At 44.7% G+C, this 14738-nt stretch overlaps 1 protein-coding gene across 5 annotated transcripts in view; it reads left to right on the forward strand.

The window, feature by feature from the left end:
* The first annotated feature begins 13009 nt into the window (after positions 1 to 13009).
* The window catches only part of gukh (NHS actin remodeling regulator GUK-holder), a 70861-nt gene continuing 69132 nt past the window's right edge, over positions 13010 to 14738 (forward strand). Inside the window, exon 1 of one of the 5 annotated variants that reach the window (XM_033466690.2) lies at positions 13010 to 13837. In XM_033466690.2, coding sequence (XP_033322581.2) covers positions 13519 to 13837 — 319 coding nt within the window. In that variant the 5' untranslated portion in view covers positions 13010 to 13518. The remainder of the gene's footprint in view (positions 13838 to 14738) is intronic. The other 4 variants (XM_033466683.2, XM_033466668.2, XM_033466674.2 and 1 more) reach the window with 4 other exon arrangements.

Genomic DNA, 14738 nt, shown 5'->3' on the forward strand with positions numbered 1-14738 from the left:
CTGTCTCCTGCCTCCCTCCTCCGTTGTCGGATTCTGGAGGCTCAAGGTTCGCAAGGATTCCGATCTACCTTTTACCAATTCGCTTTTGCTTTCATCGAGTGTACGTACTTTCCTCCTTGGGACGATCGATCTCCCGGTTAGGATATAATCGCGCTTCCATGGGTTCGAAGATTTTTGCTGCTCTCATCTTACTCGGATTTCATTCCACCCGTGCGTGAATAATGAACCCGATTTCCATTGTTCTTCCGAATGTCCGTTATCCATTGTTCCAGCTCGATGAAAACACGTGAACGCCCACACATTTTAAGAACACGGTACGAGTAACGGCAGCTGGAGTTATTACGTAAAATGGCCTATTTCGGTTTCACCCCTTCCCCCTCTTTTTCCGCTGCCAAATACATACCACGAATCGCTCGATCTCGTACGCGCTGTCGTTCGCGAATAACGAAACATTTTTATTCGAAACGAGCTGTCGCCGACTCGTCCATTCGCTATTTAGATTCGCGGTGTCCGTTCGATACGCTTGTTCGATAAATATAAAGTTCGCTACGAGAAACGAGCCAAAGGCCTAGCAATCGGTCGCCCTACGCGTATCCGATGATCTTTCGCGCATAGTAGCTTCCGCGTTGACACGGTAACCTAGTAAAGAACGAACTGGATGGAGAACGCGATCTACGAAGTCGGTCTATCGTGAACTATGTATGTATTTGTGTACTATTATGTGCTGCGTGAACTTAGAATCGTAACTTTAGCGGCGCGGTACATTCGTTACACTTTGTCAACCATTTCCGCGGCTTCGCAAACTTTGCAATCATGACGGAGCCTCGTTACGCAACCTAATCTTCCAGGACATTGCTTTCGCGCTGTTTTATCCTTGGCTACGCGACGCTATCGAATGGCGGGAGATCGATCGTTCTCCATCGATCGCGTTCGATTCCCAGTTCCTCCCTATTTATCGTCGTTGATAAGCTTTTTCCAGCGCAACGCAACACCCGTGTAACTCGTATTTACGCGACTCGTTGTTCGGGGAGGGGATTGACAACGTTCCGTGCCTCTCCTTCCTTTCGATTTACGGTACTTCCATTGTGTAAGTACGATGTAATTAATACGCCGACGTTTTACTACGATGCGCTACGCGAACTCGTCGCGGTATGCGAATGGACCGCGTTGACATTTCGTGCGCATTGATATTTATAGGCAGTTTATCATCCTAATGGATAAATCTACAACACAGACGCATTTGCTTGTAATAACGAGGTTTTCTTGAAAAAAACGAGGTGGATACAACGAAGGAGACAGCTATGTATCTGAAACAAGTAATAAATAATACGACGAATAATCTGACAAAAATATAAAGAAAATTGTACAAGAGGTTGTACTCGACCACAAGAATAGATAGCAATTAGCAATTATACTGCTAACTTATTTCTGGAAACCAGAAATAAACGTGTTGGCAAGTTTTCCGAGTAAACGCAAGGAACGTTCACCTCGATGGTTCCGAGGCAAGTGCCGAGCGGTCGATCGCGATCCTCTTACCAAAAGGCGCCCCTGCTACGACCCTGCCATTAATTCGCCGAAAGCAGAATAATCTGCCTTTGGTTCCTTTCGCAAATAAGCTAACAAACACGAGCAACAAACTTGTTAGGGTCCATTTATCTATGACCGAGAATAAAGAAAAATAATTTATCGTATGCACGCGCGTGTATATTAATGGAGCTATCGATATCGAAGCCAAGACATTTGTTGCTGTGGCAAACTTCTGGAACGAAGCTTGACTAAGAAATCGTATCGAAACGCGATACAGGTTGCACTCGCAGTTGCAACAAACGCGATCATATTTTTACAACGCAATCGAGTTTGCTGTTTCGCAACTCGTTACTCGCGAGCTTGGTTGGACAACAATGTTTCATATACAGAGAATATACGCGACGGTCCAGCGAGAGTCAGCTCTCGAGTATCTCCGATATTTTTACGTATTTCACGGTGGTTTACGAACTCGTCGATGGTCCTCCAAATTCGAGAAATACTTAATTCCAATTGGACTAAATACTCCAAGATCGCGCAAAGGATCAACGGTTTGCTCGGCGCGATGAAAGAAGATACCGGAAGAAAAAAGTACACGATCCGTAACAGAGGGAATTTCGCTTCGCTTATATAAATTACCGAGGAATTCGGCGCAGCGAGTAATTATTATCTTCTCCTCGGATTATGTACCGTTCCGTTCCGTTCCGTCGGAAGAGAAGCGTGCCCGGCGTAATTTGTCGGACCTTCTTGAAATTTAAGACACCGAACAGAAAATTAAACGCGGTTATGGGTGGCGGGCGAGATACCGATATTCGAGTCACGTCATTTCATTTCACGCTTGATCCAACGAATTCGTAACGAGGGACGCTGTAACGCCTTGTTACAGAACTACCGCTCACGTAACAATCAGCACGTTGAGTAACTCGTTCCTTCGAGTTAGATGTTACGAGGTGAGCTTTACATTGGTGCCCACGGGCATAAGAGCAATACGTAACCTGCTTTACGACCGTTATCGTCTTAAAAAAACACAAAGGAGCAGGAGAAAGAGAGGGAACAAGGGAGAGAGAGAGAGAGAGAGAGAGAGAGAGAGAGAATTTCGACGACATTATAGCGGAAACATTAGAACCATTTTGTCGGCTCGTGCACCCGACGATTCCCCGAAGTTACATAATCCTGGTAATTCGGTAATAACTTCGTCTCCGAACTTAGATCTAACACGGTTCTATAACTAGACTCGAGGCGGATATTTATGCGATATAAAGATTGTTCGAATCGACTGTAAAAAAAACAGCGGGTAGCTTTGCCTCCGTGTCGGTATTTTTGTCAGAAATTCGGAAGCTAATTATTCTTCTAACCCTTTGTACCTCGATTTTTTAGCGTCGGTATAAATAAATTTGTACGAGTCGAAACTAGCAGGTATCGATCTCTAAATAGAAATTAACGATTTTTTCATTCGGGTACAAATAGAACCGTTGCCGTACTAATCATCAGATTCGATCATCTGTTGCAGGTAAAAAAAGTTGCAAATTATGGCTAGTAAATCTTATCTTACACGTTCATACTACGTACGATTACGTATCTATAGCCGCGTAATTGCATGCAACTTCGACTTTAAACTAATAGCGGAGACTATCTTGATGTTGATACCTGACGTTATTTTCACGAAGGCTCTTTATTAATCTATTCTGTAAAGGAGATACGAATTGTAATTTCAAGGATAGATGTTATAGTAAATTTTTTGTTAAACGTATCTCTTGTGTACCATGGATCTTACAAATATATTCGCTCGCGTTCTACTTTGTTGGATTCGCGCGTTTCTTCTCACCCCTCTTTTGGATATCTTTGATAACGATAAATTATACGAACCAAGATACGAAGCTTTTAATTACGATCGGATTTTAACGTACGCCACGCAGATTCTTTCGTAGAGAATCCTTCGACGATTCTTTTTGTTCGCGGATCCTTTTGCGCTGGAAAATGCAAGGGAGCGCGGAATCATTTTTACTTGTTCGCGTTTCTTAGCGTTCCAGCGACGGCCACGAACAATTCAATGGTACCATTGAAAGCGTAACATCTTAAAAATGTCGCGTGACATAACAAAGACTACGATTTTTAAAACCTGTCGTTGGCTTTGCATTTCGCGACGCTGCGTCGCTACGAAATATTTGCAACCGCATTGCGTAAGATCACATAGATATAGGTTATTGCGTAACGGCCATTAATGCATTTAACGGCTCTTACGTTGTAGTATATTGGGTGGTTTTGAGCTTGAACGTTGCAATACTCGATATACATAGATCGTGTTAGAAAACCTGACCGTAAATCGTGCGTTTACTTTTCTGGCTTACCAACGATATTCTCGTGTCGACCAGAGTGACCAAATCGGGTCAGTTTCGTCATCGGAGAAACCAATACGATGGAACGTTGATTATTCGAACATAACGAAGATAACATAAGGAATACTTTAACCGTTTATCGACGATTAAACGTTACTACCGGTTCCTATTCTCCGAGAAAATGGCGAACCCTCGTGGACCTGAATGTTTCGTGCGAATATAAAATCTCGTTGCAACGTTAACGAGAGCGTCGTTCTTTCGTGGCAACGATAAAATCGACGTATCTTGCGAATCGATATATTTTTCACGTAAGTAGATTTGTGGCGATATACGACAAAATAAAAGCGATAAAAGTCGGAACGTGCTCTTTTTGAAATCATTTCACTTCGCGCGAACCATTTCCGCTAAAGAAAATAACAGTGGTGTAAATCCAATTAGTGATACGCGGCGAACCACTTTTTATGCATACGCGTCATTAGAATCGTATTCTTCTTTACTTCGAAACGCGTATCGCGATTCCTTGCACGATCGATTCGCGCGACGAAGAAAATGAAACGTTGAACTTTTGGATCGAGTCCCTCGTAAAGGTGAGTCGCGTAGGCGAACGCGGACGATAATCGCGACAGAGCGTGTCCCGATCGAGTTTCTATTTCGAAATTGATTTGAAAATATTTTTCGCTGTATATCTGCGGTGTTACGTAAACCTATACACCGACACACGGTTTCGTATGCGTCGGCCGAACGACGTTCGTCGTGCAAACGTTGCCTTCGAAAAGTAGTTCTTTAACGCGTTCGATCATAAAATTATTTACGAGTTTAGCATTTTACGTATCGGCATTGAATCGACAGCTTCCTTTTAGCGACCGTTCTAAGGATTACGTCTTTTTTTCGATGAGACACGAGCACGTTACGTCGACGATCAGGATCATTAATGATCGCGCATATGTCGCATTACACGTACACGATTCGAACGATTATGTAAAACTTGCTTACGAATTCCTAGATTTATGAATGAGCTGGATAAGTGCTTGGAGGAAAACATCGACGGTCACGTGTAAGAAGGAATCTACGTAATTAATTGAGTTATTACTTGATGCGAAAGAAAATACACAAATAGATGTAATACGAGGAAATCGAATAAATATTAGCGTTATCTAGCGAATGCGTCGAAACGTTTGCTTTCGTACCGTAAGGTATTATCGACCAAAGAGACTACGGAAAAACAAAAGTTACTTGATCTTGTAACGCGAGTTATCGAACGATCGAACGCAGGATTTATTTGTTTATATTTTTTCCATGCACTTGGCAGAAATAAATACGTACTTCCTGTCGCCGGAGTTCATAAACATGAATTCTCATTGTTCCATCGAGTTCCTACTCCTACTCCGTCGATCGTTCGACCATCGGTTAACGCTAGAACTACCGAACCCCAAACTAACGTATATAACGTACGAGATATCGATCTTAATTAGACCGTGGATTTTATGGATTTGTGATAAAAACGAACAACTGAAATACGATAGAAAATTGTGTAGTTTTTGGACCAATTTAAATCGCGATACATGTATGTATTATATGTATACGAAAGCAGCAAAACGATGGTTGTTGCTCCCTCTTAGTATGCGTCGAGCGCGATACCGAGTACATTGGTTGTGAAATAAAGGAGACTCGTTCGAATTTACATTCTATACGTATGGAGACGGTTGAGAAGCCAATTATGTATATCGATCTCGCGGAATAAATAAACGAAATTGTTCGGAGGAAATTATATTTTTCTGTATAAAAACGCGTTGACATTTTTCTGTTGTTCGATTCTCATTAAGTTCCTTCGTATGCCATCTCGTAATAAAAATTCTGCTTCGCATTATCGGTGGCATCGTTGTGCGATACTACAAAATCGTGCGAGCATCGGAGTATCGGAATGCCGTGATATGCGATAAACTTGTAAATTTGCAATGCAGAGGAACCAATGATACCCTAGCAAGTAGTTACCCGCGTACGTATGTACATACATGTTGCAATACTATTGCGTGGCTATCGTCGGTCGCGCGCAGTCAAGCGCGTTCAGCTTCGTTCGTTGGCAAAAGTAATTTTTCAGAACCCTGAAATCGCTACATATTTATAACCGTCCGATTTCACAGAGCTCGGAATTAAAGCGATTCTCGAAATATACGGAGAGCGATATTTTTTACCAGAGAAAGGCGATTCCCTTCTCGAATTGACCGATTCGAGGCAGGAATACGTAATAAGCGCATAATTCGTTGATGCGCGTACCAAATGACGCGAGTTCGAAAAGGGTCGTTGCGTGGCAAATCCTGATTCGATGGAAAACGAAGCAGCTTAAAGATATCGATTGAACGAAGCTTTTCAACTTCGAGGAGAGAATAAATTGACGACGATCTAAATGTCGTTGCTCGCGTATCCAGAATACGGATGTGCCCGTAATAATTCAATGATTCTTACCGGTTGAGTCGCGCGTGGTCCAACCGTAAACCTTGCGAGCTCGTTCGAAGACCGTGTACGTACTTCACGAGAGCGATACTTTAACGAGTTATCGGGGCGCGGTTTCGTGTCGTATAAATCAAGGAAATCGTGCAGTTCGCGTTTCTTGCGCCACGAGTTCGAGGTACCACGAAACGATTTTCCAACGATTCGACTGTGAGAAGAGTAACGGTACCGCGATGCTCTTGCATGCCGATTCGCAAAGGATTACGAATCGTATCGGTAAAAGGATTGCCTCGATTCGCCGATCCCTCGATACGTTCGGCGCGTCGAAAATCAACCCCAAATATTCCCACGAAATCGAAGTAATTTAATCGACGAAAGAGAGAAACAAAGGATCTAAAATCGATCGGAGCGGGCGGTATTTCAACTCTTTCGCGAGCGATAGAAACATAAAATGGCATAACAATGATAGCATAGTATATTAGCGCGAGCTGCGACACATCGTTCTATCGTAACAGACCCCGTTGCAACAGCTGACAAGTGTGCAGAAAATTATTCGCAAAGAACAGGCCTGAATCACTGGTTCCCTGTTTATATAGACAATAAAGCGTAAAGATTAACGCGCGTCGCTCATTGTCATAGGGTATTAAATCACTGGTTTACGACCGCGGTCTTTTATTCATGAAGTAGATCCCATTCGATGTCATTAAAAACCAGCTTCCGTTTATGCGTGGGCGTTTCTAAACGTAAACATATTAAATCCAATAACGCGATGGAACGGTGATTTATATTATAATATTGTGCAGCGTACCGTTCCAAGCCAGGGTCTTGCGCGTTTCTGAAAAGGTACGAAACAATTCGAAGCGTAACAAATATTTCTCTGGTTACGACCATTACCGTAATTACACCTAATTTTGTAATCGAAAGAACGGCTTTCCGGTACTGGGTAAAACGACGAATTCTAAGTAGATACCGTACCGTTCGATGTACTTACGATAACTATAAACTTCTATGTGTTTTAATTGAAAACAATAATAATATGTACAACCATCTACGAATGGTAGTTTCAGTTTTTTGGAACGACGAACACAATGGTTTCGTCACGCGCGCGCAAGTATGACATCGCTTATAAGTATGCAACGAATGCGTTCCGACGATTGGTCGCGGTTAAACGGTGTAATACGGTTACGGTTTACAACAAAGGACGGCAAAAATCTGGACGTGAAAGTACCCCTGGTTTGACTCGCTTACGTAAGACGAGTGGGTGTACAGCGGTTTAAAAGCGTGCAATGACGAACGATCGCAATTGGTAGGCGTTAACGTAAATGAGAAAAGCCACGATCGAAGTCGATCATTTGCTGGTACGAGTCGTCGGCGGACCGCGGATTTTACGCGCTTACGACCAAAACGAGTGGATCGAATTCGAGACGGCAAAAACGTTGCCTCGAGCCGATCCAATTAAACCGATTAACCACGTAATTGTTATATCTTGCGATTAATCTAGACAATTTTTATTTAGCTAAAAGTTTGCACCAAAACCTGGAAATTGCTGTGAAAAAAATGTGAATTTGCATAAAGTTCGATAATCCGCTTCCCAGTGTTACGCCATCGCATATTTTTGTAACACGGTAACACGTATGCAGTAATCTTGTAACTCCAGATTGAAAGTCGCAGCGATACTTGCGACCTTTTAAGACGGAATAACTTTCTTACAATCGAACCGCGAATGAGTTCAAGTTTTGTTTCAGAGATTAGAGAAACTAGATCACTGGAAAATGTGTAACAAAATATTTATCGAACGTTTCAATCGGTCGGAGCGATAAAAAAAAATTGAAAGACAGGCGTTTTCTGCAAGCTTCTCGTTGGAGCCCGTAACGGAAATTTAAACGCTGCGTTTCTCGCGGATCTCGATAACTCTTACGAGGCTGTTTAGAAACGCGACCGCGTTCGAAAAAGTTGCTGGAGCTCTCGGTGGAGATAGCGTAAAGCGAGGGAAAGATCGTTTGTTCTTTTAATTGTCGGTATCGTGTGTTGCCGTGCGGTCGCGTGTATCACAGAGATTAATCAACTTCTACGAGCTGCGAGTTTCCAGCCGCGGTAAACGTAATCATTGTCGCGGCACGATGGCTCAATCGTCTCTGTAATAACACGGTAACCACGGTTGCAAATGTTCTTCGAATTCCAGTTTATACGGATACGGATATTGTTCCAAACTAAAAAGCGTACGACCGTCTCCGACATCGTCGTACGATCGTAAGAAATATATCGTCGGTCGAATAACCGATTTCCCGAGATCCAAGATTATACAAATTTGATAGCATTTAGCTATTATTTGCGAGCAACACGAATGCGTAAACTTGTAACAAATACCGCGATGCTTCGATATTTTGACCGGTCTATTGAAACGTAATTGAAAACTTTTAAACAAATCGTGTAATATTTTGCACAGTCGCGAACAGCGTTCAACGCCGATTAAGTAACTAATTATATGGTATACGGGTTTAGAAACCGGTAATTACTGGTTCGCTTCGAGTAATTTTTTTATATAACTGCTGCCCCGCAATGTTATTAATTGCGCTTAATGCAAGCACGAATTACACGTACGCGCACACATAGGGAACAATGTTTAGCGTCGAAGGAACGGTCTGCTCGAGATATCGAGTAGCATAGAATCGTTGTTATATAAAGCGACCATTTAAAACAGTGACTGTCGCGCGTAGCAAATGCTGTAGATTATAACTAATAACGAGTACCGGTTGGTGACCGAATGTGTGCACGTCGGATCGCTTAACCGGTGGACGACTCTGCGACAGCGTCGTTGAGCTACAAATTGGGATTTTCCAAACGAGCGACCGAACTTCTTTAGAAAAATTATTACAAATCGAGTCTTTCCATGCTTTAGTCGACCTTCGCGGAAAATCGTTTTACAGAAAATTTGTAAAAATCGACTCGTTCGGCCAGCTTTTCGGGGCGAATGTTCCATGGCGCGACGTTCGGATGATTCATGCTTCGTACGCTATAATCTACGACTCGACGCGGTCGTGCTCCTTCGTTCCTCTTCGACTCCTTTCCCGCTTTCGTCGGTTGTCAGTGTTCCTTTCTTGGGATAATCGCGGTTCGCAGCGCCGCGCTGTATCTATCGATCGTCTCCATTAACTAGTCCGTTACACAACGAACTAGAACTATTGCCAAACAATAGATTATGCCGCGGCTGTGCGCCGTCGCTCGGCGTGTAGGCCGGGTAGGGATCTGCCTTATGCAAGCGTTACATACATTTGGTTATATTACCGCTATTACGTAAACCGGATTACAAGGCGAAGGGAGAAAAGTGTTACAAATTGTCGATATTCAGGGTACTCGTCGATACGGTTCATCCGGGTTACGTGAAGAAAATAAAGGAAACTGGTCGTGGTACCGGCCGACCGTTGCACAATTCGTGGGGTAAAAGTTGACCTCGCGTTCGGCGAGCCTGGTTATTCTTTCTCGGTTACCCGCATCGATCTCGATTTCGGAAGCACCGGTGTTTTAAAAATGGACTCTTCGCACCGCAATATGCACCGATCGACGCGTAAGTGTACGAAGCAACTTTTAGTTGTTACACGCATCCCCCTGTCGATCGTAACGATAACGTAACTAGACGATCGTATTCCATATATAGGAAACATTACGAACGTCGTTAACGGTGTTCGCATTAAACGCGTGAAGTAAAGCCTTTGTTAACATCTTTATCGAAACGCGTAAACTTTTCAAAGTAATAAATATCGAAAATTCGAATCGAACGTAAAATGCGAAGCGGAAAATAAATAAAGAATAATTTCGATCGAATCAAGGTCGCTCTTTCAAAGGAGACCTTAAAAGGTACGTTCGGTAATACGTATCCGTTAAGATATTCGTGTATTATAGACATTTTTCAGATTATTCGAGCCAACGAAACTAATTTTTTAATTTTCTAACCTACTTTTAACCGTGTTGGCAATAAGTAACACGTATCTCGTGGTACGATCAATTTTAAGCGAGACGCGCGTGTGCCGGCTACGATTATGAATTGTCAATTACATCATTGAAATCAAATTATGTAACGCGCTCGTAGTCTAGGCAGGGAAAGTAAGCCACGACGAAGTTGCGTTTAATAAAAGTTTTTGTAGCGCCAGGTACCATGGATAACAGAAAATCCGATACTCTTGTAAAAGTAATTTCTCGATACCTCGCTTTCTTGTAAAAATTTCATAACGTTAAGTACTCGTTGCACCGTTAACCCTCCCTATCTTTTATTTCTAAGACGGCCTTTGAAGTTATTGGTTATATTTCGATAACTTCTAAATGTTGCCAAACTTCGATCTAAAATGTATTTACAACAACCATTTTCTATTTTAACGCTTTATTCGTCGGCCGCTTTCTACTAATTCTCTTAAAACCGAAGATCGACGGCCGAAAACGTTTAAAAACAATTCTACAACCCTATCAAATTATTCGCGTATCGATACGATGTAACAAATTCTTATTAAATTCTTATTTCAAGCATCGCTCGCACATGCTGAAAGACACGCACAGACAGGTTTCTGGTAAATAAAGCGTTCTTTCTCTGGATCAGCGATAAACGTAAACAACTTGGCTGTCGACGCGTCGAAACGAAACTTGGCAATTGTTTCTTCGCGAACGTGCAGCATCTATTGTTTATCCGTTCGAGCGTCGATTTCGGTTGCTCCGTCCGACCGTTGCGCGTCGATCGACGAGACCGACGAACCCGATAAATTTCATCGTTCCGAGAAGCTGGTAACGCGCGAATCGATACGGAAAATTCGAAAAACGATACGGTTCCCGTATTTCCAGACGACTTCCGGTCAACATCGAACGTTCGAAGAAAGACGTTACGGATAAGGCGAGCGGAATCGCTGACTTTGAAACGTTCATGGCATATTACGAAACGGGTCTGCTTACCTTGTAGCGTCGCGTTATATAGGAGAGGGTCAGTACTGCCATTCGCGCGCATAAGAGCTTGGTTACATGAGCGTGTAAATATTTCGCTTACGACGAATGGTTCGTACGTTGTGTTATGCGCACCTCTCCCAGTGCCTTAAACCTCGAATTACGTAAGCGTCATCGTTTGACGTTTATGTAACGTCGTTCCACGTTACCGACGAAATCGGACGTCGTCGGCGTCGAACGAGAAACACCGTCGAAACTCGAGGGGACCCGTTCCATCGGTTCGTTCCACGAGTTTGTCACCGTTTAGGAACGAATCGGGCAACCGACTCGTTCGATTTTCCAACTTGCCCGGGCACGCATCTGGCACACGCGAGCAGAGGGAAAGGTTCTCCTACCCGAACGTGTTTCGGCTCGCGGGATTATCAACGCGCGAGGAAGGTGCGCGCAGACCCTCGTCGGCCACCTCACCTGCTGTTTCGGAAACAGCTGTGCGCGTTATGTACACGCGATCGCGTTGGTTCGAGATGGCATCAGCCTTCGGCGGTACATACTTTTCGACGAATTCACCGTAATTTTTATACGGCTAAATATAAAATAGCTACCCATCGCCGTTTCGTATCGCCGTTTATTACGAACGTATTAATATCTCTGGCCCGTGCGTATACTCTCGAAACGACGATCTTACCGCCAGCTGCGCGTCGTATCTATGCATTTGCGAACACTCCGCCGTGCAACGCCATTTTCCTTACCTAAATTCTGTATTTAACCCTACCGATTGAAAAAATAAAGTCTACGAAGGTAGAAATTAGGCTTCTTGCTTACAAGTTGTTGCAACTTCCACTGGTATTTTCAAAATTAGTCTCCTCGTTTCGCTCGGAAATGCTGCACAAATCTTCTTCGCTCTCGTAAAGTACCTAGTGGCGACATCTTGCGGCGAACCGTAGCGCTATCGCGGAACTGGAAGCACGACGAGGTATATATAAGATACGGACTCGGGATCTGTGGGAACCTTGAACGCGATGTTTTCTTTTTTCGTCGAGGAATTCGAATTACCGACTCTGTAGAAAATGCTTGCTGCGATATTCGCCACTCTACGTTATCTCGAGCGGATATAATTATGGACGCTTCCGTCGGGAGCGATGTACGCATAATTCTGTGAATGTGACGAACCACGCTGCGCACGTTGTACCAAAGAAACGGAGAACAATTGTTACATGATATAAAGTTGTTCGCGAAATATTTTATTCTATCGTGTCCACTCATGGTCCGTGCTCGTCGAAGAGCGTAACGCTTTTTAAGATAACCTCGACTTCTCGGATACCCGAACTTTACGACTCGACCAGACTCGTAAGATACAATGTCCGAGGCTGCGAGCAGAGGACGCTTAAATTACCGTTGAATTTCCACGCCGGTACGGCAGCCACGGTTGGTAAAAGTCAAACGATTCGTCCGTTCCGCGCTCCGTTCACGATCGAATTCCAGTCTCCCGCGGTATACGCGCATCTTCTTTACCCTCGTAAAATACCTAGTGGCGACATCTCGCGGTAATCACGTGCGTCGTCCGTAGTGGCGACGCAGCACGGATCTTAACGATACCGGCACAAGATATCTCCGAAAGGAGTCCTGCGCGAACCACACCGGGTAAACCGCAACTTTCATCGACGGTTTCATCGAAATCTTGTGGATGGCAACGCCATAGCGGCGCGAACGACGCTCGTGGCGATCTAGAATTGAATGAGAGTAGAATCGGGGAACGGTTCGGCGACACGGCGCCAAGCCGGCCGGCATTTCGTGTACCGCCGTCGGGTCGCGCGGACGTTCGAGGGACGCTCTGTTTCGCGCGGTGTCGTGTCAGTGCCAGTTGGACGTACCGCGAACCGATTAATCCGCTTCGCGCGTTGCGAATATCGAGCTCCGTTGTCCGGCGTCCATCGCGACAGTCTTCGGTGAAGTGAAACACAGTTTCCATCGGTCTTTAGTGCGCGGTGGATCGTTCCGAGGATGCGCGTCGCGCGAATAATCCCCGAACGCGGGTATATTCCTTGATATCGAGTGCGCGGAACGGTGTTGTCGTTGCAGTGCAGTGTTCCGGGCCAGGTAATTCCGGGCCTCCCGATCGGTTTGGAATGGCGCCGCAGGATTCGCTGGGTAAGCAAGCCGACGGAAATCTCTCGGTGGTCGGTATCCTCGACGGTTACGATCTCCCGTTCACGATCTGGTGAGGTTCGCGCGCGCGGAATCGCAGGGAGTCCCGCTGTGTTCTTCGTTCGGTGTTGTGCGCGAATGAATGTGCCGGTCCCCCCGCGGAAGAATCATGCCGTTCGTGCTGCGGAAAGTGGAGCCGCGCTACCTGTGCCGCGGACACGTGCCAACAGGATCGGTCCCGCAGGGCTGGCCGGTCGGCGCCGAATTGGAGGCGGTCTCAAACGGCGCGCTGACCGTCTCCTTGAAACAGTTGGCATCCCTGCTCACCACCGCGGAGAACATCTTCGCTGACCTGACCGCCGAGCTGACCGCGGTCGCCGATCGCAGCAGTCGGCTCCGACAGAGGATCGACAAGGTCGAGGAACGTCTTGCCTTGGTCGATCCAAAGAAAATACCAGTCCGTAAGTGCCAACCTTCGCTCTGTCCGAACCGTGAACCGTGAACCGCGACCCGTGACCGGCCCGATCGGGTTTGCAGTTCGAAAACTACGTCTCGAACGAGAAGAGATCGTTCCGTATTCTTTTCGTGTCATTTCATTTTCACGAGGAATCACCCGGTGCCCGCTTCTACATGCTTTCACAGGGTCGCCGTGCATATTAATCGCAAAGTTATGGCTCTCCTGCCAGACGTCCGAGGGACCACCCGATCGGGCGTCTCGATTCGTGAATCGATAACGACGGTTCGATAGCGTTTATTAAGAATAATTCTTGAATAATTGAAAGCGTGTTTGGTACGGTTCGAAGTTCGAGCTGGACCGAACATTTGAATTTTTACCGCAGTACCATGTGCAACCGCCGCGCAGCGGGCTGTTTGCCCGATCTGGCCGACCGGAAATCAATTTCGCCAAACTCCTTCCAGGTGAAAATAACGCGCTATTCGACAGGATCGAACGGATGGAGTACAGAGCGCGATTGTTTCGCGTTTACGCTACTACCGTGCAACGTATGGTTTGTCCGTACTTCTCGATCGACTGCAATAGTTTGTGTATTTCTGTATTCGATGTTATTTGCGATAGTAGAGTTTCCAATGTGATCATAATTCTCCAGAAACATTGAAATCGATTATAGATTATTCCAAAGAGGGTTAAATCGGCTCGCGAGTATAATTGCATGTACTTTAATATTACTCCTCGGTCTCGAAGTCGTTAAATAATGGTCTTCCAGTATTTAGTTTTAGGTCATTGTGTACAGGGAAAAATTTCAATTGTATTATAATAAGAAATAATATGTATATATATATATAATTAACAATAATAATAGATAATTAAATCTGGTATGGACAATGGTAAGGAATTTGGAGGCA

The sequence above is a fragment of the Megalopta genalis genome, chromosome 6 (assembly GCF_051020955.1).
Source record: "Megalopta genalis isolate 19385.01 chromosome 6, iyMegGena1_principal, whole genome shotgun sequence".
NCBI classification, from domain to species: domain Eukaryota; kingdom Metazoa; phylum Arthropoda; class Insecta; order Hymenoptera; family Halictidae; genus Megalopta; species Megalopta genalis.